The sequence below is a fragment of the Meles meles genome, chromosome 3 (assembly GCF_922984935.1).
Source record: "Meles meles chromosome 3, mMelMel3.1 paternal haplotype, whole genome shotgun sequence".
NCBI lineage: Eukaryota > Metazoa > Chordata > Mammalia > Carnivora > Mustelidae > Meles > Meles meles.
The window spans coordinates 85,490,718-85,518,395 of record NC_060068.1 but is presented as its reverse complement, the minus strand read 5'-3'; the positions used below and the strand labels follow the sequence as shown (position 1 = coordinate 85,518,395).

Sequence of the window (27,678 nt, the reverse complement as noted above, 5' to 3'; positions counted from 1 at the left end):
CGCATCGGGCTCTCTGCTCAGCAGCGAGCCTGCTTCCCTCTCTCTCTCTCTGCCTGCCTGTCTACTTGTGATCTCTCTCTGTCAAATAAATAAATAAATAATATCTTAAAAAAAAAAAAAGATGTGGGGGAGGCAAAAATGAAAGGTGACTGGCACTGGGAAAGATTCAGCAATGCCAAATTCTCCTCCTTTCCTTTTTATTTTATTTTTATTTTTTTGAAAGAGAGATCGCAAGTAGGCAGAGAGGCAGGCAGAGAGAGAGGAAGAAGCAGGCTCCCCGCTGAGCAGAGAGCCTGAAGCAGGGCTGGATCCCAGGACTCTGGGATCATGACCTGAGCCAAAGGCAAAGGCTTTAACCCACTGAGCCACCCAGGTATCCCCTCCTTCTTTCCTTTCTAAAGACAACACTGAAAATAACAAGGCCTTTGTCTTCTGCGGGGGGGATAAAAGTAGCTGGTAATGGAGTTGCCATTATGTGATGTGTAAGCCCTGTGGGGTAGGTGAAGTTATCTCCACTTCATACATCACGTGTAGTTTGTGACTTGCTTGTTGGCCACCCACCCAGTGTGGCAGAGCCTGATTTTAAATCCAGGTCTTTTCAGTATCCTGCAGCATGGCTGGTGTTTATATTTTTGAGTGGACAGAAGCTAAGGGGAGATGTTGGTACAACAAACCAATATAGGCAGCAGAGTGGGGAGAGCGTATGCTGATGGGGAAGTAAGCTCCAGTTCCTGCAGTTCCTTCCCACTGTTCCTCTCCTGGGCTTAAGCTTTTTCTGACACTCTGCATGGGCCTTGCCTAGCCATTTCTTAAGTGTGGGAAATGCTAGTGTCATCTTAAAAAAAAAAAGCCCACCTCCAAGTGGGTTAATAAATGCATTATTTGTCTTACTGCGGACTGTAGCCCAGGAAACTGTGTTTCGGATTGCTCAGAACTGCTCTGAAACTTTCACCTTCACAGGGGGTTATATACAGGAAAGCGGGAAGGGGTAGACGTGCTTGCAAGCAGTTCTCTAATGTGTAATCATGTGTCAGGACATATAATCAGTTGTAAAAATTCAGCTCCACTGATTTCCACATAGACACATGAAAAATCCTTCGGCCTCTGCTTATCTGGTTTTCCACTTCTTGTTTTTGGTTTCTGCTTGAGGTCACCTCAGTCAGTCACAGAAGGCTGACATCTTTCTCCCCTTTTAAGGCCCTACAGTGTTCATGCACGCTACTAACTTTGTATGTGTTAGCAGTCATCACAGGCATCTCAAACTTGCCCAAAACTGAGCTGATCTTATCAACACCACCCCCCCATCCTTTAAGAAATCGCAACTCTAACCTAGCAGTTGCTCAACTGAAAACTTTTGGGTCAATGGTTCTTTTTTGACCCACATCTGGTCTGTGGACAAGATTAGAATCCAACCCTTCTCACTAGCTGCACTGCCATACTGCCCTCATCCAAACCACTATCATCTGTCCAAGTTTTCAAAATGTCGAGACCCCCCAGCCGCCTTCAGCTGCCATCTCTCAACCCACCTTCTCATTCAGTCCTAGAAACACATGGAGGATGTGTTTCCACCTCGGGGCCGTAGCCCTTGTAGTTCCCTTGGCCTCGGGAGGTCTTGCCCTAGCTGTAAATATGGTTAACTCCCTTCCTCATTCCGGTCATGGCTCGACTGTCTTCTCAGTGAGGATTTCTCTGACTGCACTCTGTTAAGCTGGTACCATTTTCCCCTTCCATGCTTAATTTTTCTCTATTTGCACTATCACCATTTGATACAGTATGTTTTTCTCGATAAATGTATTCCTAGTAGAAGAATTCCACGGGGGGGGGCGGGAATTAGTTTTTAATTGCTATTTACTCAGTGCTTAGAACTGTTATCAGGCCCAAAGCAGGTGCTCAATAATACTTCTTGCAGGAACAGGAGCAGCAGAGCAGCCCCAGAAAACTGTTGCACGGCAAGGTTCTGCTTAGGTGGGGCTGCTGCATTCAGAATACACCAAATTCAAGCTCCTAAGATCCCGGTCCGACAGCTACCCGGCCGAGCGGACATCACTTTTCCTGCCTTTTTGTGAACAGCCGCTGAGAGTGGGGCAAGAGGCTCCTCCTCGCACCCTAAGTCAGCTCCCGGAACGCCCCGTCCCCGAGCCCTTTGCTCTCCCGGTCGACGCTCTCAACAACCGGAACGTTTGTGCGTCGCCGCCGCGCTCGGGGGAAGGACTTCCGCAGAGGCCTCGGCGCAGACTGGGCGGAGCTTCCGGGGAGAGCGGCGTCCTACGAGACCGGTGAGTCGCTGGTAGAACTCCTCGCGGAGCCAAGGTGGGGACAGACAGTCTGAGGAGCATTGCAGCAAGGAGGGGCCTTCGCGGCCGGGCGGGAGGGTTGGGGGGCGGAGGCTGAAGGGCTTCGAGCAGCAGGGTGTGGATTGAGGGTGGGAGGGAGCGTGTAGGGGGGAGGACGGCAGCTTCCGTCTAGTAGCTGCATAGAAGCATCTAGGGCTGCAGTCCAGGGCATGGCTCTCCTTTCCTAAAGCAGAACGCAAGTTTTGGGAATTGTGGTCTTGAGTTCGAGTTTAACTTGCCTCCTGCTATGTGACCCCGAGAGAGTTACCAGCCTTTTAAACCTCGAGCTCCATGTATGAAAACAGGACGGTGATCACCCATGACTAGTAGCTTGGCAGGGTAATATGTGAATAAAAGCTTCATAAGTTGCGATATTTGGTGCAGATCTCATTTGTTTGCAGTAGCATTCTGAGTTCGTGTGATAGGAATCACACTAACAGGCTTACGCTTGGCAAAGTGGCTTTTCTGGAGTTGGAGCCTCAGGAAACGGATCTTTTGGAGATACGGACCTAAGAGGTCACCAAGTACATCTTTCTCGAGGATGCATAACCTTCTTCTCCGTTAATAACATCCATTATAAACTTCCAGTTTCCCCTGGAACGTCAGTAGTTACGGGAGCTTAATACCTCTGTCCTATCCCTGTAATTTCCCAGTGCAGACAGCTCGAATTAGGAAGTCCCTGGATGCAGTGAATCAAAAGTATTCCTCTTTGCAGTTTCTCCTCATTAGTTCTCACTGTGTTTCTGAACTTCCAGAAAATTAAAAGTAGTAAACTAAGAATAAAATAGCGGCTTAAATATTGGTATGATGGATGGCAGTAGTGACTTTGTAAGAATTTGAGTTTAAAAACATCAGGAATACTATGTAAGCTTTGATTTTTGTAATTCCCAGTAAATACAGAAACTTTCATGTAGGATCAAAAACTTCATTTAATCATATTCTGCCTGCAGTCATCATTAAATTTACAAGCACTAGCCCAGTGTGCTGAAATAATACAAATGTTAGAATTCTAAGTCATTTGTCATTGCTTCAGGCACTCTACCAAAGTATGCTAAAGTAGATCACTAGATTTCCTGAAAACAATAGATCTCTTTCTATGTCGGGGAATGGTTTGTCAATTCAGTGAGAGGCATACAGAACTTTAGCAAATAATACCTGATGATAGCAGGTGCCACAGAAAGCAGTGATACCATTAAAGCAGTTTCCAATTTGTCAGTAGATGTTCATTTCAGAAGTCCATGATGAGTCAGTTATCTAGATTTTAAAATACATTTTTCTGTAGAAACCATGATATAAGTGGAAGTGTAAGGTCTTGCTTATGGTCCTTATTACAGAGATTAATTTTTGCTCCTGTGAGTGATGGGATTTGTTTGCCTTAATGTCTTCTTGGCCCTTAGGATTCCTTTGATCATACATGGAAGAAGGAAGCCAAAGGAAGTGAGAGCATAGGATGGGGAGGGATATACCATTTGGGAGGAAGGAAGTGTAGATGTGACTGGAATGTTTATTACTTGGCTGTGGTTAATAGATTTCCCCCCACCACCATTTTCATCCCTGATTATTAAAGAAATACATGTTCACATGAAAATACAGAAAGTAATAAAAAAGCACAAAACCAATTACCCTTCATCAGGAAACTGTCCTATTTATTGAGTTACTTAACATTTCCTTTTTCTTTTTTTAATAGTTGAGAGCATAATAAACATTTAATATTTTGTCCTTTTTTGAATTATGAGCCATAAGCTTTTATCATTTATAAATAATAAATTTCATTTTAAAACTCATGATTAGATGGGGCACCTAGCTGGCTCAGTCAGTAGAGCATGTGACTCTTGGTATCCAGCTTATGAGTTTGAGCCCCACTTTCACCATAGAGCTTACTTAGAGATTTTTTTTAAAGATTTTGTTTATTTATTTGACACAGAGAGATCATAAGTAAGCGTAGAGGCAGACAGAGAGAGAGGAGGAAGCAGGCTCCCCACAGAGCAGAGAGCCCAATGAGGGGCTCAATCCCAGGACCCTGAGATCATGACCTGAGCCAAAGGCAGTGGCTTAACCCACTGAGCCACCCAGGAGCCCCAGAGATTTTTTTTTTAATAAGAAAGTTCACACATATACAAAGGTTGACAGGTAGTACAGTGAAGCACCATGATCCATCACTCAGCTATAATAATAACCATCATTTGTAGCTAATCTTGTTTCATCTGTACCTTCTCTCACTTCCCATAATTCTGTGGTCTTATCCTAAGATTGTAATGAATTTTGTTTTTAAAAATGGTAGAAAGATGCTTATCTCTCTTGGTGCCAAACTCGTATGTAAACATTTGTATTTTTTCTTACGGGTGGGAAAAAGAGTTCCATGAGGATTTTGTGCAGTATTTTCATTCAATAGTGATTATTAAATAAATAGCAAAGAATTAGATGACCTTGCATTCTCTGTTTTTTACTTTGTATGTTTGCTTCCCTCTCTTTACTTTTCACATTTAAATGTATTAATTTGGTGCCAAATATTCTTAGAAAATTCACATTCAGTGGTTTTTACAGATACTGAATAATACATTAAAGGAAAAAATGGATGAAGAACCTGAAAGAACTAAGCGATGGGAAGGAGGCTATGAAAGGACTTGGTGAGTAGGGTATTATTTCTCCCTTCTCTTTTACACATTGTTTCTTACTGTTCTTTACAACTTTGTCTCTCTTCTCGTTCAGTGATTGGTTTTTAAAATTTATTAAAGTGTATTTAACGCATGTTAAAATTCACCTGTTCCCAACTTAAAATTCATTGATTTTTTTTAGATTTATTGAGTTGTGCAATCACGGCCATAAATCAGTTTTAGAAAATGTTCACCACCCCATTAAGATCCTTCATGCCTGTTTGTGATTAATTTCATTCCTGTCTTTAGCCTTAGGCAACTACTAATCTACTTTTTGTCTCTATGCATTTGCCTTTTTTGGATATTTCATGTAAATGTAATCATAATATGCGATCAGTATTGCTGCTTTCTTTATCTTTATCTTTTTTTTTTTAAAGACTTTTTTTATTTATTTGACAGAGAGAGATCACAAGTAGACAGAGAGGCAGGCAGAGAGAGAGAGGGAAGCAGGCTCCCTGCTGAGCAGAGAGCCCCATGTGGGGCTCGATCCTAGGACCCTGGGGATCATGACCTGAGCTGAAGGCAGAGGTTTTAACCCACTGAGCCACCCAGGCGCCCCTCGTTGCTTTCATATAACAGTATTTTCAAGGTTGATCCATGTTGTAGCAGGGATCAATAATTCATTCCTTTTTATTACTGGATAGCATTATATTGTATACCACGTTTTCATTCTTTCATTCACCAGTTGATGGACATTTAGGTGGATTACACTTTTTGGCTTTTATGAGTAATGCAGCTGTGAACATTCGTGTGCAGATCTCTGTGTGAATATATGTTTTCATTTCTTTTGAGTTAATAAATTTTTAGCTTTTCAAACAAGTAAATATTGCTTTTAGGGAGATTCTTAAAGAAGATGAATCGGGATCACTTAAAGCTACGATAGAAGACATTCTCTTCAAAGCAAAGAGAAAAAGGTATGTAAAATTTTTAAGTGTGTTACAAAAGATAAAATAGATTCCTTTAAGCCTTTCTGTCCACCTATACCCACTCCTCAGTACTTCATTTCAGCTGTATTCTAGGGAAACTGACCTTTAAACTCTTGAGTAAGGGGAAAGAACCAGCAACCTAGCACCTCAGAAAGGAAATGGGTCTTTAGGAACTGTCCAAAATGCCTATAATTATGTGGACCACATAAGTTAATAATTTGCTTCACTTAAAAATGCAGGTTAGTTGAAAAGTTGTACTTTTGGGGGTGTAACAGAGGACATTCCATTAAAATGTTTACATAATTTTTACAGAGTATTTGAGCACCATGGACAAGTTCGACTTGGAATGGTATGTTGACATTTTTTTTTCTTTACCAATACAGAACTAGTTGGGTTAGAGAAACATTCTGTCTTGACAGAATTAACAGTAGTAAGACAATAAATGTTTTAGACGAATATGCTAAAAAGTATGTGTAGAGGGGTGCCTGGGTGGCTCAGTGGGTTAGAGCCTCTGTCTTCAGCTCAGGTCATGATCCTGGGGTCCTGGGATTGAGCCCTGCGTCAGGCTCTCTGCTCAGCAGGGAGCCTGCTTCCCCCTCTCTCTGTCTGCCTCTCTGCCTACTTGAGATCTCTTGTCTGTCAAATAAAGAAATAAAATCTTAAAAAAAAAAAAAAAGTATGAGGGGCGCCTGGGTGGCTCAGTGGGTTAAGCCTCTGCCTTCAGCTCGGGTCGTGATCTCAGGGTCCTGGGATCGAGCCCCACATAGGGCTCTCTGCTCAGCAGGGAGCCTGCTTCCCCCTCTCCGTCTGCCTGCCTCTCTGTCTACTGGTGATCTCTCTCTATATATCAAGTAAATAAAATCTTTAAAAAAAAAATTTTTTTTTAAAGTATGAGTAGAATATGTAAATACTAAATGCCATTTTTACTTCTTGGCTAAAAATGTATTTGGAAATTGTTATATTTGTGGTTTATATTTGGTAGATGCGTCATCTTTATGTGGTAGTAGATGGATCAAGAACAATGGAAGACCAAGACTTAAAGCCAAATAGACTGACTTGTACTTTAAAGGTATTGTAAAACCATTTTAATTTATACTAAATGTGAAAAAGGATGCTGAATTTGAAAAAAAAAATTTTTACTATAAGGTCTTTACTAAGACATAATTCATATACCATAAAATTAACTTACTTAAAATATACTGTTACAGGTCTTTGCATATTATAGTAGTTGTGCAACATTATTACCACATTCAGTTTTAGAGCATTTTTATCATTATGAAAAGAAAACCCAGGGGTGCCTGACTGGCTCAGAGGAGTATGTGACTCTTGATCTCAGGGTTGTGAATTTGAGCCCCACGTTGGCTGTAGAGATTACTTAAATAAATAAAACTTAAAAAAAAAAAAAAAAGGGAAAGAAAAACAAACACACAAATTTTCTGTAGTTTTGCCAAACAGTATTCCATTGTGTACAGCTTTGGGTTGTTTCCACTTTGGGGGCCATTGTGAATAATGCTGCTGGGAACCTCTATGAATAGGTTTTTGTGTGGATCATGTTTTCCCTTCTAAAGCTTGATTTTAGACTGGGTAGTTCAGGGTACTGAATTTTTCTACTTTTCTGTGGCCTAAAAGTAGCCCCCAGGGTGAAATGGTATGCACCAAAGGGGTGAGGCTCAGCTTGGGTGGGGTGCAGACTCTGTTGGATTTACAGGGCTTTGTTTTATCTTCTGAGATTATAGTAACCATCCTGTATCTTGTTTAACTGACTGGGCAAGGGAGGGAGGAAATACTGCATTTCCATGAGGAGATTCTTGCCTTTGAACTCTTTCCCTCAATTAAGTGGAAGCTTGGATTCTTCTCTCCTAAAAAGGAAGGTCAGTTCTTTATTTCTTTCCCTTTCATTCATAACATCTGGCAGAGGAGGAAAAAGATAAGAATACTCCTTCTCTTCACTTCTTTCCAAAAGCAAGAGTATTAGTGGAAGTTCTCAGGATTTTTTCCAGTTGTGAATGGGGCTTCAGAGGAGTAGGATGAGGTAGAAACCGAGTCATACTGCTGGACTGCATTCTGCTCCAGAATCCTCTGCTCCTTTTCGTATACACGAGTTTTTAAAATGTATTAGATTAGATTTGTCTTTTATCTTCTCTGTTGGTGAATGTGTGTATTTACTGCAGTATTGATCAGCTCTTCACATTGAATGTCTGCAGCATTCTCCCTTTAACATGCTCCAGTTGGAATGTTATTTTCACAACTACATTTTCAAGGTCCACCATAACCTCTAGAAGGTGAAATTCAACTCCTTTTTATCTTTAATAGCAACTGAAATAGTTGACCACTTCTTCCTTCCTCAAAGACATTCTTCTTTTGTTTTTTGGTTGTGTGGTAGGTTTGTTTGTTTTGTTTTGTTTTAAGTAATCTCTACCCCTGATGTGGGGCTCAGACTCGGGACCCTGTGACCAAGATTCGCACCCTCTAAGGACTGAGCTAGCTAGGCACCCCACACATCCTTCTTTTGACTTTGGTCACATATAGTCTCTGTTTCTTCTTAGGCTCCTCTCTCCCACTTCAGAATGCCGGAATGCCCTAGAACTTGGTCATAGTTCTTTCTGTCTACCCTTTACCCTTGGGTAAATATTACACATTCCCATGAAGAAATTTTTTTAAAGGATACACTTTTTTGAGTTAATACAAACTATAACTAATTAGAAGTTTCATCACATTATTTAGGAAAATGAACAAACTGGCTAATTATTTATGCTCTTTTTTTTTTTTTAATTATTTATGCTCTTAATTTCTGTCCTCTCACCCCAGTCATGGTCTTGCTTTGTCAATCAGTTATCCCTTTTTTTTTTTTTTTTTTTTTTAAAGATTTTATTTATTTATTTGACAGAGAGAGAGATCACAAGTAGGCAGAGAGGCAGGCAGAGAGAGAGGAGGAAGCAGGCTCCCTGCAGAGCAGAGAGCCCGACGCGGGGCTCGATCCCAGGACCCTGAGATCACGACTCGAGCCGAAGGCAGCGGCCCAATCCACTGAGCCACCCAGGCGCCCCCAGTTATCCCTTTTCATTGTCTTTGGACTTACTCAGATCATTCCCCCCAGTTCAGAAACACATTCAGATTATTCCTAATTTATCAAAACCCATCCTTGTTTCTGCTCATTCTCTTGTTTCTGGCTTCGTTGGAGCTTTCTATATTTAGATTATTTCTGTCTCACAAGTCCAGATGGTTCCATCTTTTATTTATCTTTTCTTTTTATTTTTTGAAGATTTATTTATTAGAGCGCACGTGCCAGGGAGTGGTGTAGGGACAGACAGAATCTCCAGCAGACTTCCCGCTGAGCGCAGAACCTGACTTGGGACTTAATCTGATGACCCTGAGATTACCACCTGAGCCGAAATCAAGAGTCGGACCCTTAACCAACTAAGCCACCCAGTGCCCTGGTTCCATCTGTTAAACCCATTTCATCACTTACCATTTTAAATTCACGTTTATTTAATATTGTGATTTTTATTTATTTGAATGTTCTTAAATTTATTTTTGTTTATTTAATATTTTACTAAACATATTTGAAAATCTATGAGCCTAAAAATCATGAGAAGTAATGCTTGATAAGTAGGTTTCACAAAACATGTTCTGTGTGATTATGATTTTGCCCTTATCTAATATTTTTGTTTTCTTTAAACAGTTGTTGGAATACTTCGTAGAAGAATATTTTGATCAAAATCCTATTAGTCAGGTATGTAGATAAGTGATGGAATTCAGAATTAGATTCCTGATACTATTGACAAATCTAATTTATTTTTAAAACTTTAGGTATACATTCGGTGAATTATTGTGTGACCCAGATTTTGTAACAGTTTCTGGTACACTTATCAGTGGTAAGGCAATTCTAAAAGTTAAGTAATGTACAGTGAACTCATAGCTAAATTTCTGTCAAAAGCATCATGAGAAAAAGTTTCTCATATGTTACTTACACCTTTTGTAATTACTAATTTATTTTCATTATGTACATTCTTATGAAGAAGAAATAATTTGTTAAGTTAATAATCATTCTTGTTTTTATTTTGAGATTGGAATAATTGTAACAAAGAGTAAAAGAGCTGAAAAACTGACCGAACTCTCAGGTATGCATAAAATTACCTTTACAGAACTCAAGGACTTGGCTTTATTTACTCAACCTTGTAACCCTGTTCATAAGATTGCCTAATAAGTAAAATGGAGACTTCTTTTATGCTGTTCATGTGAAACTCTTAATAACCCCTCCATTAAACTCTTGGTATCCAAGATGAACTGTTTTAAATTGAGTTCTGTACAGTAATGGATACTACTGCAATGAGTGTAAATGTTTATATAAGACTTACACATTCTTATCCTGAAAGTATTGATAAAATTATTGTAACAACTCCAAAAATCCACTTAGTCTTAAAATTAATTTTTTAAACGTTAAACCTCTAAGGAGCAAAGGGTTTAAAAATTGAATTGCAGTTATTATTAATAATTCAGTTTCTCTCCTTACATGACATGCCTAACTGAATTTTATTCTCTTATAAGATAGTGCAGGGGGGTTTGAGGGGAGGGATAGGGTCACTGGTTTATGGACATTGGGGAGGGCAAGTGCTATGGGGAGTGCTGTGAAATGTGTAAGCCTGACGATTCACAGACCTGTATCCCTGAAGCAATAGTACATTGTATGTTAATTTAAAAAAAAAAGGTAGTGCAGGTTTTATTTGCTTTGGTATATGTGCTGTAACAAATTTACATCACTGATTCTGTTTTAATGTCTCTGAAATATACTATCCTTTAAATGTGGTTCTCATCCTTTCATCCTTACCGATACAGATGAATATGAAATAACATTTTCATCATTAATTTATAGTTTTTCACTATGGCAGTGAGGAGTGACATGTATGTTAGCCTGGAGTGATCAAGATATTCAGTTATGAGTAGCGAAAAAAAATCTCAAACTAGCTTTAGCACACAAGGGAAATTATTGACTCACATCTAAAGGAGGGCTGATTTCACACATAGTACTTTCCAGGGTTCCTAGTTCTGTTTGGCCTCATTCTCTGAAGGTTTTCTGTAAGGTGAAAAGATGTCTATTACTAGCTCCAAGTCTGTGTATCCCTCATAGTCAGTAGCTTCAGCACAAGTCCCAGAGAGGTCTCCAAATGACCCTGCTTCTGACCTGCCCACCGTGAGCAAAATGACCTGAGGAGTGCAGTATTGTGTTGCTGGCCTGAATTACGTGCCCATACCTGGAGCAGGATGATGGAAGCAGGGGGAGCAGCTGGTTTGTTATACTGAGAGGACAGGATGGTTTCCCCAAGGAAAGGACATAGGACCAACCCTCTTGCACCCTTCTCACATTCAGAGTAGTTTTCTATGGGTGCAGGGAAGTCATATGTATAGGGATGAAAGTCCTCTAGATATTTTGATAGGCCTTTTGACAGCACCCCTTGTTTCTCTCATCAGAATCACTGCTGTAAACCACACTGACAGTAAACTAGTTCGCCTTTTCCTATGCTCACAATACAGTAGGATATGAACAAACTCTTTTGTGTGGCATAGTAGAAAGAGAAGTGGGTAGAGAGCCAGGAGATGGAGGTTTAAGTGCTGGTGCTGCTATCAGGTAGGTAGTTGTCTTCAGGCAAGTCTTTTAACTTGGTAGATTCATTTCTTACTTATGAAATGACAGATTTGGACTTAGGTACTTCTCGTTTCTAAAATTTTTTGATTCTGAGACTAAATACTTGAAATCTGTTAAATAATGGCAGATATTTTAAAACTTACTCAGATAAATAAGAACATGAAGAAGCTATATGTAGATGAACGGACAAAGATGACAGAGAATTCATACTAGAACACAAAGAGAAATGAAATAGCTATTAAAAAAGAAATTTTAGGGGCGCCTGGGTGGCTCAGTGGGTTAAAGCCTCTGCCTTCAGCTCAGGTCATGGTCCCAGGGTCCTGGGATCGAGCCCCGCATTGGGCTCTCTGCTTGCTGGGAGCCTGCTTCCTCCTCTCTCTCTGCCTGCCTCTCTGCCTACTTGTGATCTCTGTCTGTCAAATAAATAAATAAAATCTTTAAAAAAAAAAAAAAATTTTAGGGGAGCCTGGGTGGCTCAGTGGGTTAAAGCCTCTGCCTTTCTGCTCAGGTCATGATCCCAGGGTCCTGAATCGAGCCCCACATTGGGCTCTCTGCTTGCTGGGAGCCTGCTTCCTCCTCTCTCTCTGACTGCCTCTCTGCCTACTTGTGATCTCTCTCTGTCAAATAAATAAATAAAATCTTTAAAAAAAAAAAAAAAAGAAGGGGGGCACCTGGGTGGCTCAGTGGGTTAAAGCCTCTGCCTTCGGCTCAGGTCATGATCCCAGGGTCCTGGGATCGAGCCCCACATCGGGCTCTCTGCTCCGCAGGGAGCCTGCTTCCTCCTCTCTCTCTCTCTCTGCCTGCCTCTGTGCCTGCCTCTCTGCCTACTCGTGATCTCTATCTATCAAATAAAATAAATAAAATCTTAAAAAAAAAAGAAATTTTAGGTTGTTGGGGGGTAGGGGCTAGGGAGAGGGTGGTTGGGTTATGGACATTGGGGAGGGTATGTGCTATGGTAAGTGCTGTGCAGTATGGAAACCTGGCGATTCACAGACCTATACCCCTGGGACTAATAATACATTATATGTTAAAAAAAAAAAAAAAAACAGTTAAGGGGCACCTGGGTGGCTCAGTGGGTTAAAGCCTCTGCCTTCGGCTCAGGTCATGATCTCATTCTACAAATATACTCTTCGTAACAGTAGTGACAAATTGGGAAGAAGTGTTCAATAGTGTGGAGGTAATTTGATGAGTTATCTGATCAAATCAATTTTGTGATATTTTGATTTTCATTAATTAATATGAAGACAGTGTTGAAATAGAAGAAAATGTCTAAAGAATACCATGTCATTGATTCTGAGATTCCATCATTTGTAAGATACCTTTATTTTATGAGCCATCAAGGAGGAAGCACTTTAGCAGTTAAAATTTGTTACAGTGCTAGATGATATATATAAATTGTTCACACCAAAAAATGTATTGGTTGGTGTGAGAAAATAGCAATAGACAATCTTTCAAGATGTTATTTTGGTAACAGAAGATAACACAGCTGTGTTTATTTGCAGAAATCTTCCTTTCTTAGGTCTTCTAAAGCTCTTTTTTTAATCTCCTGAAGAAAATAGGGAATTGCAGTCATTCTTTTATCAATGAATTTTTTTTCACTAATAATAAATTTATACCACACTGCTCTGTTCCTTGCCTTTCTACACAAAAATAGAACCTTTTGCATTAATAGCCTTTTGTAGAAACACTTCAAGTGGCAGTGAAACTAAACATGAATAGCACAAAAAATGCACGAGATGCAGTTGGAAAAAGGCAGCAGTAGCCATTCGTAGGTTCATGTGGGAGCAGTGAAGTCTGCGTCACAGGTGCTCCTTGGCTGCCAGTGATTGGAAGATGCAGCATGACTTCAGAGATGTGAAAATGTATGAGTCTTAAAATTAAGGGCGCCTGGGTGGCTTAGTGGGTTAAGCCGCTGCCTTCGGCTCAGGTCATGATCTCAGGGTCCTGGGATCGAGTCCCACATCGGGCTCTCTGCTCGGCAGGGAGCCTGCTTCCCTCTCTCTCTCTCTCTGCCTGCCTCTCTGCCTATGTGTGATCTCTCTCTCTTGCTGTCAAATAAATAAATAAAATCTTTTAAAAAAAATTTAATTTAATTTAATTTAATTTAAAGTTTTGCACTTTAAGTTAATAATATTTAAAATATGTGTTAATAGGGTACCTGGCTGGCTCAGTCAGTAGAGCATGCAACTCTTGATCTCGGGGTCATGAGTTCAAGCCTCACGTTAAAAAAAAAAAAAAGTGGGGGCACCTGGATGGTTCATTCATTAAGTGTCTACCTTTGGCTCAGGTCATGGTCCCAGGGTCCTGGGATTGAGCACTGCATCGGACTCCCTGCTCGGCGGAAAGCCTGTTTCTCCCTCTCCCACTCCCCCTGCTTGTGCTCCCTCTTTCGCTGTGTCTCTCTCTGTCAAATAAATTTTTAAAAAACCCAAAATCTTAAAAAAAAAAAAAAATGGGTGCCAGTTCATAGAAACTTTTTTATTTTGTCTTTCTCTATGAAGTAAAAGTTGATATAACAAACGCCTCTGATAAAAGTGCAACTCGTTAAAAATGTAAATCAAAGAGATTCTGTTCTTTAACAACATAGATAAGTAAGTTTGGGGAGAAACAAATTTCTGTAATGTAAAATAAAGTGTTATAAGTAGATTATTCTATTTCTATTTTAGGAAACCCAAGGAAACATATAACATCCTTGAAGAAAGCTGTAGATATGACCTGCCATGGAGAACCATCTCTCTATAACTCCTTAAGCATGGCTATGCAAACTCTGAAGTTGGTGTTTCACATTTTTCATTTATAATTGGTGTCCAGTTTTATTGAATGAATTGAGATGATAATGTATTGATATGTGTCTTCCTAAGCTGAGCAGTAATGAAACCATTAAGAGAAATACGTAATCCCATTTATGATGTTCAGTGTGGTGTCCGTTTGTAGTTTTTATTTTACGTTTGAGTTGGTAAGATAGATTCTTAGAGGTTTTAGAAAAATACAGTTAAAACTGTAGCAATATTAGTACAAGAGAAAATGTTGATGGAAAAACATTCTGTTAAAAATTAGATTGTATATGAAATGTAATGTGCGTAATAATTTTGAGTTTGTTGTACGTTTATTGACTTTCCTTACTTTGCAGTACATCTGCAAATTAATAGCATACTTTTCCAGCAACTTCAGATATGTGGGAGGTTGTTAAGACCCTAATGGAAATACTCTGTTAGTGCTAGCGCATATATTTTATCCCTGGAAATCTGTTGTGACTTTTATACCTTTATATAATAGGCATTTTTCTAGTTTTGAAGTAGGTGAGAAGGAGCTAACACCCGCATTAGAGGAGGCTCAAGAGCAGCATCCACAAATGAAATCTGAGGGCCCAGCAATGCCAACAAGCAGGAAAGCTATAAATGCTGATAAAATTGCTCCAAAAAGCATAGATACCTTTTAGATAAGGGAAAACAGTTCACATGTCTTCAAGTCCTTCAAATTATCATATAATTAAATGATACATAAAATTTAATGTTTATGAATATTATCACTCTGAATCACCATCAGGTTAAATTATAGCCTTTAAAAAAGTGTGCTACTTTTGTCAAGACACACCTTAAAGTTGATTCATATGGTATTGTCATACTTTCCAGTGTACACTTTATAGTTTGTACAGAATGAATCTACTAGTTTGTAGGCTTATGATGTCAGAAACCTTGTTCATTCTTGCTTATTACTCTATTCCTAGAACCTGAAAGAGTATTCAGTAAATATTTATGGAAACAGTAAATGAATCAGTTTTTTGTGTAGCTAATTTTAGAAGAATTTACATTAACATGTTTAGAATATACCCAGTTCATTCCTTTGCAATGTTAAAACAAATGAGATACTCTATAGTCTAAACACATAAATCACATGTACTATTTTGTCTGGGTAAATTTTTTATTAATTAGTTATACCTAATAGGCATATATTTTATCTGTTTTATAGACACATGCCTGGACATACAAGTAGAGAAGTCCTAATCATCTTTAGCAGCCTCACAACTTGTGATCCATCTAATATCTATGATCTAATCAAGGTAGAACCACTACATTCTTCATAATCAAAACCAGAGTCATAACTCTAAAGAGAATTTTGTAGTGAATTTATTACTAGTTTTCAGAAAATTCTGTTTTTCAAACATGTTAATTTTTTGCATTTTTTTTTCTTCCCCCAAAACCCTTCATTTACATGGATTTTATGAAGACCCTAAAGGCAGCTAAAATTAGAGTATCTGTTATCGGATTGTCCGCAGAGGTTCGGGTTTGCACTGTACTTGCTCGTGAAACTGGTGGTATATATCTAGATTCCTCAGTATTTATTCACAATTACTATGTAAGAAGTAACAATTTATTAATGAGGATGTTTTCATCTACTTTTAAGGTACTGAATTTAAGTCACTTTATGTCCTGAAATCCATAATATGGATAGTCATCTTAAATGTATCATTGCTTCTAGAAAATATCATCTCAAAATGCAGGGACTTTTCAGTAATTATGTCAGTGTTTAGAGGAAGCATTATAAGTCTTGAAACACTAGAAATTTCACTAATACGTAATACTTTGTAAAGATCTTACAACTTGGCTTTAATTAAATTGTAATTATAATTATTCCTAGAGAAGTCAGTTTAGAGATGTCATTTAAATGAGGTTATTGAAAAATGATAATTTAACCTAAATACTTATTTTGAAAATGTACGTTTTCAGATGGTAAAACTTTTACAGAATTGCATAGGAATTACAAATGAGGGGCACCTGGCTGGCTCAGTTGAAAGAGCATTTGGCTGTTGATCTTGGGTTTTGAGTTTGAGCCCCACCTTGGCTATAGAGATTACTTAGAATAAAATCTAAAAAAAAAAAATTACGATTGATACCTATGTCTGGAAAGCTGATTTTTTTTCCTTTTACTTTTCATCTGATTAGGCACATACCATGTTATTTTAGATGAAAGCCATTACAAAGAATTGCTGACACATCATGTTAGTCCTCCACCTGCTAGCTCAAGTTCTGAATGTTCACTTATTCGCATGGGTAAGTGTTTATTTTGTGTTATTTTAATAATTGATATTTAGGGGCACGTGAGTGGCTTAGTCAGTTAAGGATCTGACATAAGCTCAGGTCATGATCTCGAAGTCCTGGGATCAAGCCCCTCATTGGGCTCTGTGCTCAGTAGGAGCTATGGTTGTCCTCCTCTGTCTGCCCCTCCTCCTGCTCTTGCTCTTTCTGTCTGTCTCTCAAATAAGTAAGATCTTTAAAAAATAAAAAAATAATAAAATAAAATAAATTAGATATTTATTTATTTTTAAAGATTTATTTGAAGGATGCCTGGGTGTCTCAGTCTTTAAGCCTCTGCCTTTGGCTCCTGGGATGCAGCTTCACATCGGGCTCCCTGCTCAGCAGAAAGCCTGCTTCTCCCTCTCCCACTCCTTCTGCTTATGTTCCCTCTCTCGCTGTGTCTCTCTCTGTGAAATAAATAAATAAAATCTTTATTTAAAAAAAAGATTTATTTGAGAGAGAGTGTGTGCATGTGCAAGCACAGGAAGGGACAGAGAGGAGAGAGAATCTCGAGCAGACTGCGCTGAACATGGAACCCGGTGTGGGGCTCAATCTCATATAACTCTGAGATGACCTGAGCCAAAATCTAGAGTTGAATGTTTAACCGACTGAGCCACCCACATGCCCCTACTTATTTGTTTTGATATGTAGATAGACTTAAAATATTTCTGTAATGAAATTTTTTTTTATGGTTTCTGTTTTTTCTTGGACGTATTTTCAATTTAAAGATATGTATGGTAGACAAGCTGCATGTGTTTAGGTATTCCAAAATTTTAAACATAGAAGTGTATTCTGATATAAAATGAAAGTGGACAACTGTATATAGATTCCTCCATTATGTCAGAAGTATTTAAACTTACAAACATTTTCTTTTTAAAGCAGCATGTGTCATTATTAAATTAGATAATTGTAAACTTTAGAATCTGCGACCGTATGTACAGACAGAACTTTCCCCTAAATTCTCCACTTTTAATTTTTCTCATGACCTGGAATTACAGTCAGCTTGACCATACTGTAATAAATCTGAAAGGCAGGAGAGAGAACTTTTGTACAACTCTGTTCTGGTAGGAACATTTTTAGGTTCCTAGTCCTAGAATTTTGCTGTTTGCTTGAAAAAAGAAAGTAATACATTTTCTTCTCTGAAGGATTTCCTCAGCATACCATTGCTTCTCTGTCTGATCAAGATGCAAAACCCTCTTTCAGCATGGCGTAAGTAAAGATCTTGAAACTGTCAGTCATTATGTTTTTACCTTTTAAATTCTTTCCTATAAGTTATAAATAAAAGAACCTAAACTGAGTTGTGTGCGCTTGGGGTGCAATGGCTTTCGTAAAAGCTTACCTTCTTGATAGCTGTAAAAAGGGGGAGGACTATCTCCATTTACTCCTGCGGAGTAATCTTCAGGATCTGTTACTAAGTAAAACAGGAAGTTAGAGAAAAGTGTATTGTGTGCTGCTACTCATCTAAGATGACGGTGGACATTTCACTGGATCTACATACTTCTTTATGGGGCGCCTGGGTGGCTCAGTGGGTTAAGCCTCTACCTTAGGCTCAGGTCATGGTCTCAGGGTCCTGGGATCGAGCCCCACATCAGGCTGTCTGCTCATCGGGGAGCCTGCTTCCCCACTCTCTCTCTGCCTGCCTCTCTGTCTACTTGTGATCTCTCTCTGTCAAATAAATAAATAAAATGTTAAAAAAAAAAGTAATGGAAATAAAAACTAAAAACTAAACAAATGTTTGCTTGGGCAGTGTGTGGAGAAAGGCAAAGGGATGTCTCCTAGGCCTTTTTGAACATACTGTGTTTTAACTTTAGAGCTTTTTATTTTACATAATTATAAAACTAAATTAAAGCAATTCTTAAAAATCACAAATAAGAGTGTGTCTTCAGCTATAAAGGTACAATAGGGACTGAATGTATTGTCCTCCCTCCTGTCAGAAAACCAGACACAATATATGAAACAATGATTTTCAGACGTGGACAACAGGCAGCGCAGGTAATGATTTCTGAAGGAAGGGAAGCAAATGAGGTGGGCCCTGTGAGTGCAGCTTACTGCCTCGAGAGAATGTCCAGGCTGCAGTGCAGGGAAGGAAGACCCATGCAGAGCCTAGAGGTCTTGGCAGGTGAAGACACCAGGTTCAGAGTTGGGGGAGGCTAACTGGCTGTAGTTTTCCAGGCACAGTGCTAGAAAGTAAAGAGATGTACAGAGAGCCCTCTAGATTGCAGAGACTTCCCCATGAATTATCAGCGGAGTTAGGATCAGCACATTCGTGTGGGAGCTACTAGAGGCCCAGGAAAGAACCCCTGATGGGGAACAGGCAGCATAGTCATAGGAGCTCACATGGGGCAGGAAACACTTCATGGTCCTACCAGCATGGAGGGATATCTTAACAGTGTGCTCTGAATAGAGTCTACAGTAATGGAACCAAATTAACCCTAGACTAACAGCTGTTCTGGACAGCCTGATGAACTCTAAAGCAAGTTTTGAACAGTTCAGACTATTTCCAAGTTACTTTACTGTATTCTAGGAAAAGCCCCAACATATTTTTTGGAATACCAAAAAATCCGGCACCTGAAACAGAAAAATTCATAATGTCTGGCAGCCAATCAAAAATGACCAGGCATGACCTGAAAAAAAATGAAATCTTGCATTTGCAACAACAAAAATGAAATCTTGCATTTGCAAGAACAACTTGGAAATAAGTCAATCAGAGAAAGACGATTATCGTATGATATGTGGAATTTTAAAAACAAGGTAGAGCAATGAATACTGTTACGCTGAAAAAATAAATTAAATTAAAAATAAAAAACAAAAACCAAGGCAGAGGATCATAGGGGAAGAGAGGAGCAAATGAAACAAGAGGAAACCAGAGAGGGAGTCAAACTATAAGAGACTCTAAATCTCAGGAAACAAACTGAGGGTTGCTGGAGGGGAGGGGGATGGGAGGGTTGGGGTGACTGGGTGAGGGACATTGAGGAGGATATGTGCTATGGTGAGTGCTGTGTATTGTGTAAGAGTGATGAATCTGTACCCCTGAAACAAATAATACATTATATGTTAAAAATAAAAAATAAATTTAAAAAAAATTACGCTACCAAAATAAATAAGTTGGACATTAAATTTAAGAATGTGCATTTATCAGATGAAAAAACTTAGCCCACAAAGACACCTATGAAATGTAACTGACAAGTGATTAGCACCCCACCCACAAAAAATGACCAGGCATGCAAAGAAGTAGGAAAATAGGACCCATAACAAAGAGAGATACTAAGAAACATACTTAGAAACAACACAGTTGATGGAATTAGTAGACAAAGTATTAATACAGCTATTACATAAAAGACCCAAATCAAAGTTTTAGAGACAAATCAGGGTCTGAAATGAAAAATGTACTGGGTGGAACTAATAGCAGATGAGCCCCTCAAGAAGAAAAAAATGAGTGAATTCAAAGACATTAATGGAACACACCTGGCTGGCTCAGGAGAAAATGCAACTCTTGATCTTGGGGTTGTGAGTTCGAGCCCCACGTTGGGTGTGGAGAGTACTTAAAAACAAAAACAAAAAACCTCCCCGCAAAAACAGACATATATATACGCTATTCAAAACAGAAATGCAGAGAGAAAAGAAGAATGAACCTTGGCTTAAATGAACTATGAAACAGCTTCAAGATTTTAAAATCAAGGTAGTGTACTTTGTTTTGCTGTAACCATTCCCATCTTTATATACCACTTTAAAAGTATTGTTTCCTCCCACAGGCACTTGGATAGCAACACTGAGCCAGGACTTACATTAGGAGGGTACTTCTGCCCACAGTGTCGGGCCAAATACTGTGAGCTTCCAGTTGAATGTAAAATCTGTGGTAAGAAACCAGCTATTCTCTATCCAGTAAATTAATCTTGAATGACTTCTTACCTATGTAGCTCTTAAAGTAAATGTAAATATTAAGGATTGTTCTTTTTATAGAGGGCCCAGTACTCCATTTCTAAGGATAAACATGACATTCCAGAAGTTTTCTCATTCTCCCTCTGAAAGGAGTGTGTTCTTCAAAGGCTTGGCAGTAGATCCAGGAGACATCTTTGCAGCTCTTAACCTTTGTAAAATATATGTAAAGACAATGAGGAATTAAAGTAATTGCATTGTAGAAATTTGTTTCATTTTTAAGTAAGCAATTGGCCAAGAGAGGTCACAAGATTAATGACAGAAGACAGACTCCATCCTGGAATCTCTTTTTAAGGTGATCTGTAATTGAAGAAATGAGTACCAGCAGACCTAAAAAAAACCCCTGAAAATATTTAGCCTATCATTTGACATTTCAGCCATTGTCTTAATGAAGTTTGGGCTATTAAACATGATTCTCTGCTTTGTTTGTTAGGTCTCACTTTGGTGTCTGCTCCACATTTGGCTCGGTCCTACCATCATTTATTTCCTTTGGATGCTTTTCAAGAAATTCCTCTAGAAGAACATAATGGAGAAAAGTATATGAGTGTTGATTAATCTATATATGTTATACGTGGTAGAGTAGTGTTTGAATGCGTTGTTATTACATTAAAAAAATAGTCCTGTTAACTTGGGCAAGATTACTTCTAAAATGGAAAATGAGATGGTAGAATGCCTTGGTTCTGACTGAAATGAGTCATTATTAAACAGATCTGGATCTCCAGAAATCTATTAATTTCCCTAAGCCCATTTCTATATAGTGTAGTCATATATTTTGATAAATCAGCTCTCTAAAACAACAAAAAAATTCCCGGTTTGCAACCTTAGCTGATTTTCATGGTATAAAACCAGAGGATTTATCCAGAAGGTCTAGTATTGAATAATAAGAGAAATAGAGAAAAGATCAAATGAAGAGTAGGGAAGAAATAGTTAAAGGACATTTTCTACTACGGAAGGACAGAACTTTATAGATTGAAAGGGTCTCTCAGGAGTCTTAACATAGAGAAAATAGAACCATGCTAGAGTTTATCATTGTGAAATTTTAGAATAAGCAGCAAAAAACTAAACATTTCTGACAAGGGACAATTAGGTCACATAATCTGGAATTAAAATTATTTTGCTTCTCAGCAATACTGGATGCTGCCAGAGAGCAAGATTTCCTTCAACATGTGCACAGTTGTTACCAACTTAAATGACATACCTAGCAAACCTGTCAATTAAATGTAGGGTAGAGGGCTACCTGGGTGGCTCAGTCAGTTGAGCATCTGCCTTTGGCTCAGGTCATGATCTCAGGGTCCTGGGATCCGTCCCACATCAGGTTCTCTGCTCAGTGCAAGCCTGCTTCTCCCTCTGCCTGTGCTCCTCCCCCACCGCTCATGCTTGCTCTCTGTTTCAAATAAAACCTTTTAAAAACTTAAGAAAAAAATAAATGTAGGTAGAATAAAGACATTTTCAGACTTGTGAGGCTTCAAAAAGACACTTTCTGGGGAAGCTGTGGAAGCGATGATTCAGAGGAACTGAGAAAGAGAATGACTGGAAGAGAACAGGAATATGGATCTAGTTCAAATGTGTCTAAAGAAAGCCCTAGGATGATGATAAGGGGAGATTCCAGAATAACACTTTTGTGTTGCATGTCAAAATAGTCCAGTTTGGAGAAGGTTAGAATGCTCCAGGAGAGAGGTCACCAAGAAGGCAAAAACTGGAATTCCGGGGGCGCTTGGGTGGCTCAGTGGGTTAAAGCCTCTGCCTTTCGATCGGGTCATGATCCCGGGGTCCTGGGATTGAGCGCTGCGTTGGGCTCCCTGCTTGGCAGGGAGCCTGCTTCCTCCTCTCTCTCTCTCTGCCGCCTCTCTCCCTACTTGTGATCTCTGTCTGTCAAATAAATAAATAAAATCTTTAAAAAAAAAACAAAAAAACTGGAATTCCGGATGTGGGTGAATGTAGAGAGGACATTTAGATTTCTCAGGGAAAAGTTGAGGCTGCATTGGTGGTAATTATATAGAAAACTAAGCTTGTGGACAACAATGTAGTTATTAACTCCAGGAAAAAAAATATTTTGAAGATTGGAAGAGTTGTATTATATGGCTTAGCTGAATATGTTTGTTTATTTATTTTTTAAATACCTCATTTGTCCCTTTTTAAAATTATAAGCCTTTTTTGTTTTTTAAAGATTTTATTTATTTATTTGACACAGAGATCACAAGTAGGCAGAGGCAGGCAGGGAGAGGGGGAAGCAGGCTCCCCGCTGAGCAGAGAGTCCCATGATGCGATGATGCGGGGTTCGATCCCAGGACTCTGAGATCAGGACCTGAGCTGAAGGCAGAGGCTTAACCCACTGAGCCACCCAGACGCCCCTGAATATGTTTTTTTGTCCTAATAAGCTAAGCATTTAATATTACTCTATTCAAAATTATTTCAGTACATAGAATTGAGAATGGCATTAGTTACGTGTGTGTATGTGCTGTTCGATCAAGAGGGTTGAAAGAGAAGTAAATTCTGATCTTCCTTAGTTGGAGGCTTATAGCCAATGGCAGAAAAACAAAAAATAGCACTGTAAGTGAGGGTGACTATCAGTTTCAAGTTTCGAAAGGGTTTGGGAGCTGGAAATGAAGTGGGGTTGGTAAGGAGAGGGCTGCTATTTTTTGTAGTAAGTTTGAGAACTTTTAACTCTTAAAACGATTCCTTGAAAATTAAGCCCTCAGGTATCCAGACATGAATTAGCTTCTCTTCTGTCCATCTGGAATTATACTAGCTACCTGCTATTCTCAGGAGAGTTGCAGAATAGTCACTTAGATTATTTTCTATAGGGTGTAATTCCCTCACAGAATCCCAGTAGGGAAAGCATGCTCATATTTAACCTTGATAAAAATAAAATTTAACAAATTTTTTGAAGTAGGATTTTGCTTTCTGAGATGATCTTGCAATATACTATAGAATTTCTTAAGTTATTGGTATTCTTCTGTTTTTCTCATAAAAGTCATGTGTAAAGATAATATACTTACTAATTACAGGATTCTTTTTAATGAGATTTTGCCACGCTATTTTAAGGAATGCATTCCTAACAAAATTATTCTTAAACTTTCTTTTTCAGATTTTGTTATGGATGTCAGGGGGAATTGAAAGACCAACATGTAAGTTCATTTGCTTTCTAAATATTAAGTATTGGGATGCTTGGGTGGCTCATTTGATTAAGCATCTGCCTTTGGCTCGGGTCATGATCCTGGGTCCTGGGATTAAGTGGGAGCTTGGTTCCTCTACCCTGGTGCTGCTCCCCTTGCTTGTGCTGTCTCTCTCGCTGACAAATAAATAGATAAAATCTTTTTTTTTTTTTAAATAAATAAATATTAAGTATTATGTAAGAAATATTGAGGAAATAACAGAAGTTTCCAGTACATTACTGAAAACCAGGCTCCTATCAGCTTATTCTCAGAAGTAGGATAACAGGTAGAGATAAAATGGGAGTAAAATGGTTTAAATAGTCTTTTTTGGGGCACCTGGGTGGCTCAGTGGATTAAAGCCTCTGCCTTTGGCTCTGGTCATGATCCCAGGGTCCTGAGATGGAGCCCTGCATCAGGCTCTCTGCTCAGAGAGAGAAGCTTGCTTCTCCCTCTGCTTGTGTTCCCTCTCTTGCTGTCTCTCTCTCCCTGTCAAATAAATAAAACCTTAAAACAAACAATCCCTGTTTAAAAAAAAATTTTTTTTTAATATAAAAAATATCCACTTACATTTAATTAATAAACAAACAAACAGTCTTTAGTTGGCAAGTTCCCCTCCATTTAGTTTGTATTTAGTATTAGGAGTTCTTTCTCCATATGGTACTTCAGGCTCTTTCATAGTTTGTTCTGAAGTTGTTGCTGAAGGTGGCCACAGGTCAAAGGCTGTTCCCCCATTGTCCCAGTGAGAAAATATCTTAAATTTTTGAAGGGGACCAGTTTGAATGTATACACTTATGTAAAGATGCAAATGAGACAGCTGTCTAGTTTTAAGTTTTTATGAATTTATGTGTTCATATTTAAAACTATGCTTTATGCCCTGTATGAAATATTAGTTGAGAGGATTGCTTGCTTGTTCTACATTCATAAAACGATTTTATTAAGTTTTACATCCCTCTTGGACATCAGTAACTTCATCCTTACTGGAGCCACCGTTGAATCACTTGACAGTTTTTTTTGTTTGTTTGTTTGTTTTTTTTTAAAGATTTTACATTTTTGTCAGAGAGAGAGGGAGCACAGCAGGGGGAGGAGCAGGCAGAGGGAGAAGCAGGCTCCCTGCTGAGCAAGGAATCCATGCCTGACCTGAGTCAAAGGCAGTGGCTTAACCATTTAACCTACTGCGCCATCCAGGCGCCCCTCACTTGACAATTTTTAAAAACACTTTGTCTTGGGGCGCTTGGGGCTCAGATGGTTAAGCGCCATCCCCTCACCCCCCCCAACATCGGGCTCCCTGCTCAGCAGGGAGTCTGCTTCCCTCCTCTATCTGCCTGCCTTGGGATCTCTCTCTCTACCAAATAAATTTATAAATAAATAAAAATCATTGAGAACACTTTGTCTTTGTTTCTGTACTTTTGAGATGTAATAATTTTTAACCTGTTTAGGATGCTGCCTTGGAAATTTCACCCCAAGGCATAAGTATCCATGTATGTAATATTGATGGAATAATGGATTTTTTTTGTCTTAAATTTGTTTTTTCCATATTCTTTAATAGTTAAATAAAAAGTTAAAGTTAAATAAAAGAGGAATATAACTTGTTCAGTTGTGAGGTCATTCCCTAGCAATAACTAAATCTGTGTTAAATATTTATTATTTTCTTTGTAATCAAATCAGAGGAATGACCTAAGCATTTGAAAGTAGTACTAATTTCAAGCTTAGGTGTCTTCCCCGGTAGTTACTTAAAACGAAGTAATTAAGAATGTTTTACAAGACAAGAGCCTTTAAAGAGTCAAGACAAAGTAATTTTCTCATTTGTAAGGAATAGGTTTTTTGGAAAAATAATCACCTTGGATTTGAGAATAGCGTATTGAAAGTAATAAAGTAGGTAGATGGGTGGGGAAAATTGATAGAGATCTAAAAGAGCAAAGCAGTTTGAACATCTTCTATCTGTTCTGTACTTCTGGAAACTGCTTTCTAAATTTTCTTTTCTTCTTTTTCTCTGCAGGTCTATGTTTGTGCTGTGTGCCAAAATGTTTTCTGTGTGGACTGTGATGTTTTTGTTCACGACTCTCTTCATTGTTGTCCTGGCTGTATTCATAAGATTCCAACTTCTTCAAGTATTTGATTCTAGCATATGGTACACATTATACGTGTTTAAAGGACATTTGCAATTGTTAATAAAATGATTCTTCAGAAGAAACTCCAGTTAAAGTGTGAAGACCAGTTTGAAAGGAAAATATGACTTAAGAAACTTTTTGCTAAGAAAATGTAGGATTGGGGCGCCTGCCTTGGTCATTTGGAAGAGCATGAGACTCTTGATCTCAGGGTTATGAGTTTGAGCACCACAATGAATTGGTTAAAGGTAAAATAAACTTAAACGGGGGGAGGGGAGAAAAAGAAAATGTAGAATTTTATTAAATTTTAAAATTTGTGGGGCGCCTGGGTGGCTCAGTGGGTTAAGCCTCTGCCTACAGCTCAGGTCATGATCTCAGGGTCCTGGGATCGAGCCCCGCGTTGGCCTCTCTGCTCAGCGGGGAGCCTGCTTCCCTCTCTCTCTGCCTGCCTCTCTGTCTACTTGTGATCTCTCTTTCTCTGTCAAATAAATAAATAAAAGTTAAAAAGTTGACAGCCAAAATTGTCATCTAAAAAAAAAAAAAAAAAAAAAAAAAATTTGTGTCCTGTCACAGAAGTGCCCAGAATTCAATGGTAGTTCACTCATTTTTGTTTTCTGTTATTTTGAGTTACAGTGTTTTCAAAGTCTTACATGTTATTGTATCTACGTTATTTACAATGATTAAATTGATGTGATAATTTCACAACTTTATAATTAAAGTAAATACAGAATCTCTGATTTATTTTTATTCAGTTTTAGTGTAGACAAAATTAAGTATAAATGTGAATTCAGAGATACCTGGGTGGCTCAGTCAGTTAAGCCTGTGCCTTCGGATCTAGTCATGATCCTAATCCCAAGTCCCACATTGGGCTCCTTGCTCAGTGGGGAGCCTGTTTCTCCTGCTCTCTCTCCCCCTGCTTGTGTTCTCTCTCTGGCAAATAAATATTTATTATTTGTTTAAAATTTTTGATATAAATTTATTTTTAGAATTTATTCATTTAAAATTTTATTATTTATTAAATTAATTCAGTGTGAGATTAAAATTAAGCAATATTTAGGAAATTATTACTGTTCCACCCACTTGAGGGGTCTCTTTGGTCTTAACTAAACAATCATAATATAATTAAGAATTTATGCATCTAGAGCTATTTTATAGCTTTTAAAAAGGGATCTTTTTAGGTATAAATGTTCCAACTCACAAGATAACTGTGGCCACACGTGGCACGGGTCCGCTGCTCCAGGGGCTATTAAATAGGAGCACTGGGCTGCCGGAAAACCATCAGGCAATCCCCCTTAGCAGTGGAAGTCCTGTAGCAGTTCATTCAATACAGTTCTGATGCAAGGTGATGAGCTCCTTCTCAGGCCTCAAGGAGCCACTACCTCTTACAACAGTTCCCTAATACAACTTCCAGGGGCCCCACAAGGGACATACCAGTTTTAAGAGACACCATACCCAGAAGAACCCAAAGCATGAAGTTCCCATCAGGTTATTTATAGTGCATTTAGTCCAGATACAATTTAGTAGCCAGGAGTCATTTTTGCCACTGTAAAGTTGCCTAGAAACCTAGCTGACCTTCCTCCCGTCATCAGTTACTATGATGACATAGCTAGAAAGCATAACTAAAGGGGCATTCTCATGCAGTGAAAGAAAAGTCTTGTTAATCCTTTCATTTTCATATAGTAAGCCTCTTGCATCCTTTGTAATAACTGGTAAAGCATTTTTACTTAATGGAGTATATTTGATACCACTGTTTTGTGTATTTGATATGTGAGACTGGTTTACCTTTTCATTCAGGCTCATGAAGTCAGAGTTGTGTCTGTTGCTGTTAGTCTCAGGTTCATACCCGGACT

At 38.7% G+C, this 27,678-nt stretch overlaps 1 protein-coding gene across 3 annotated transcripts; it reads left to right on the top strand.

Moving 5' to 3' along the window:
- Positions 1-2,098: 2,098 nt before the first annotated feature.
- On the top strand, positions 2,099-26,140 carry GTF2H2C (GTF2H2 family member C). Of its 3 annotated transcripts, none has more exons than XM_046000591.1 (16): positions 2,099-2,276; positions 4,878-4,960; positions 5,824-5,901; positions 6,226-6,262; positions 6,896-6,982; positions 9,596-9,646; positions 9,980-10,034; positions 14,224-14,329; positions 15,527-15,617; positions 15,785-15,872; positions 16,501-16,608; positions 17,778-17,841; positions 20,385-20,488; positions 21,002-21,104; positions 23,657-23,696; positions 25,720-26,140. In XM_046000591.1, exons 2-16 carry the CDS (start codon positions 4,905-4,907, stop codon positions 25,837-25,839), a joined length of 1,188 nt encoding a protein of 395 aa, XP_045856547.1. In that variant the 5' UTR covers positions 2,099-2,276; positions 4,878-4,904; the 3' UTR covers positions 25,840-26,140. The 3 variants fall into 3 exon arrangements, with proteins under 3 accessions (XP_045856547.1, XP_045856546.1, XP_045856548.1); XM_046000590.1 differs by having other exon boundaries at positions 2,249-2,310; XM_046000592.1 differs by lacking the exon at positions 6,896-6,982 and having other exon boundaries at positions 2,249-2,310.
- Positions 26,141-27,678: the final 1,538 nt, after the last annotated feature.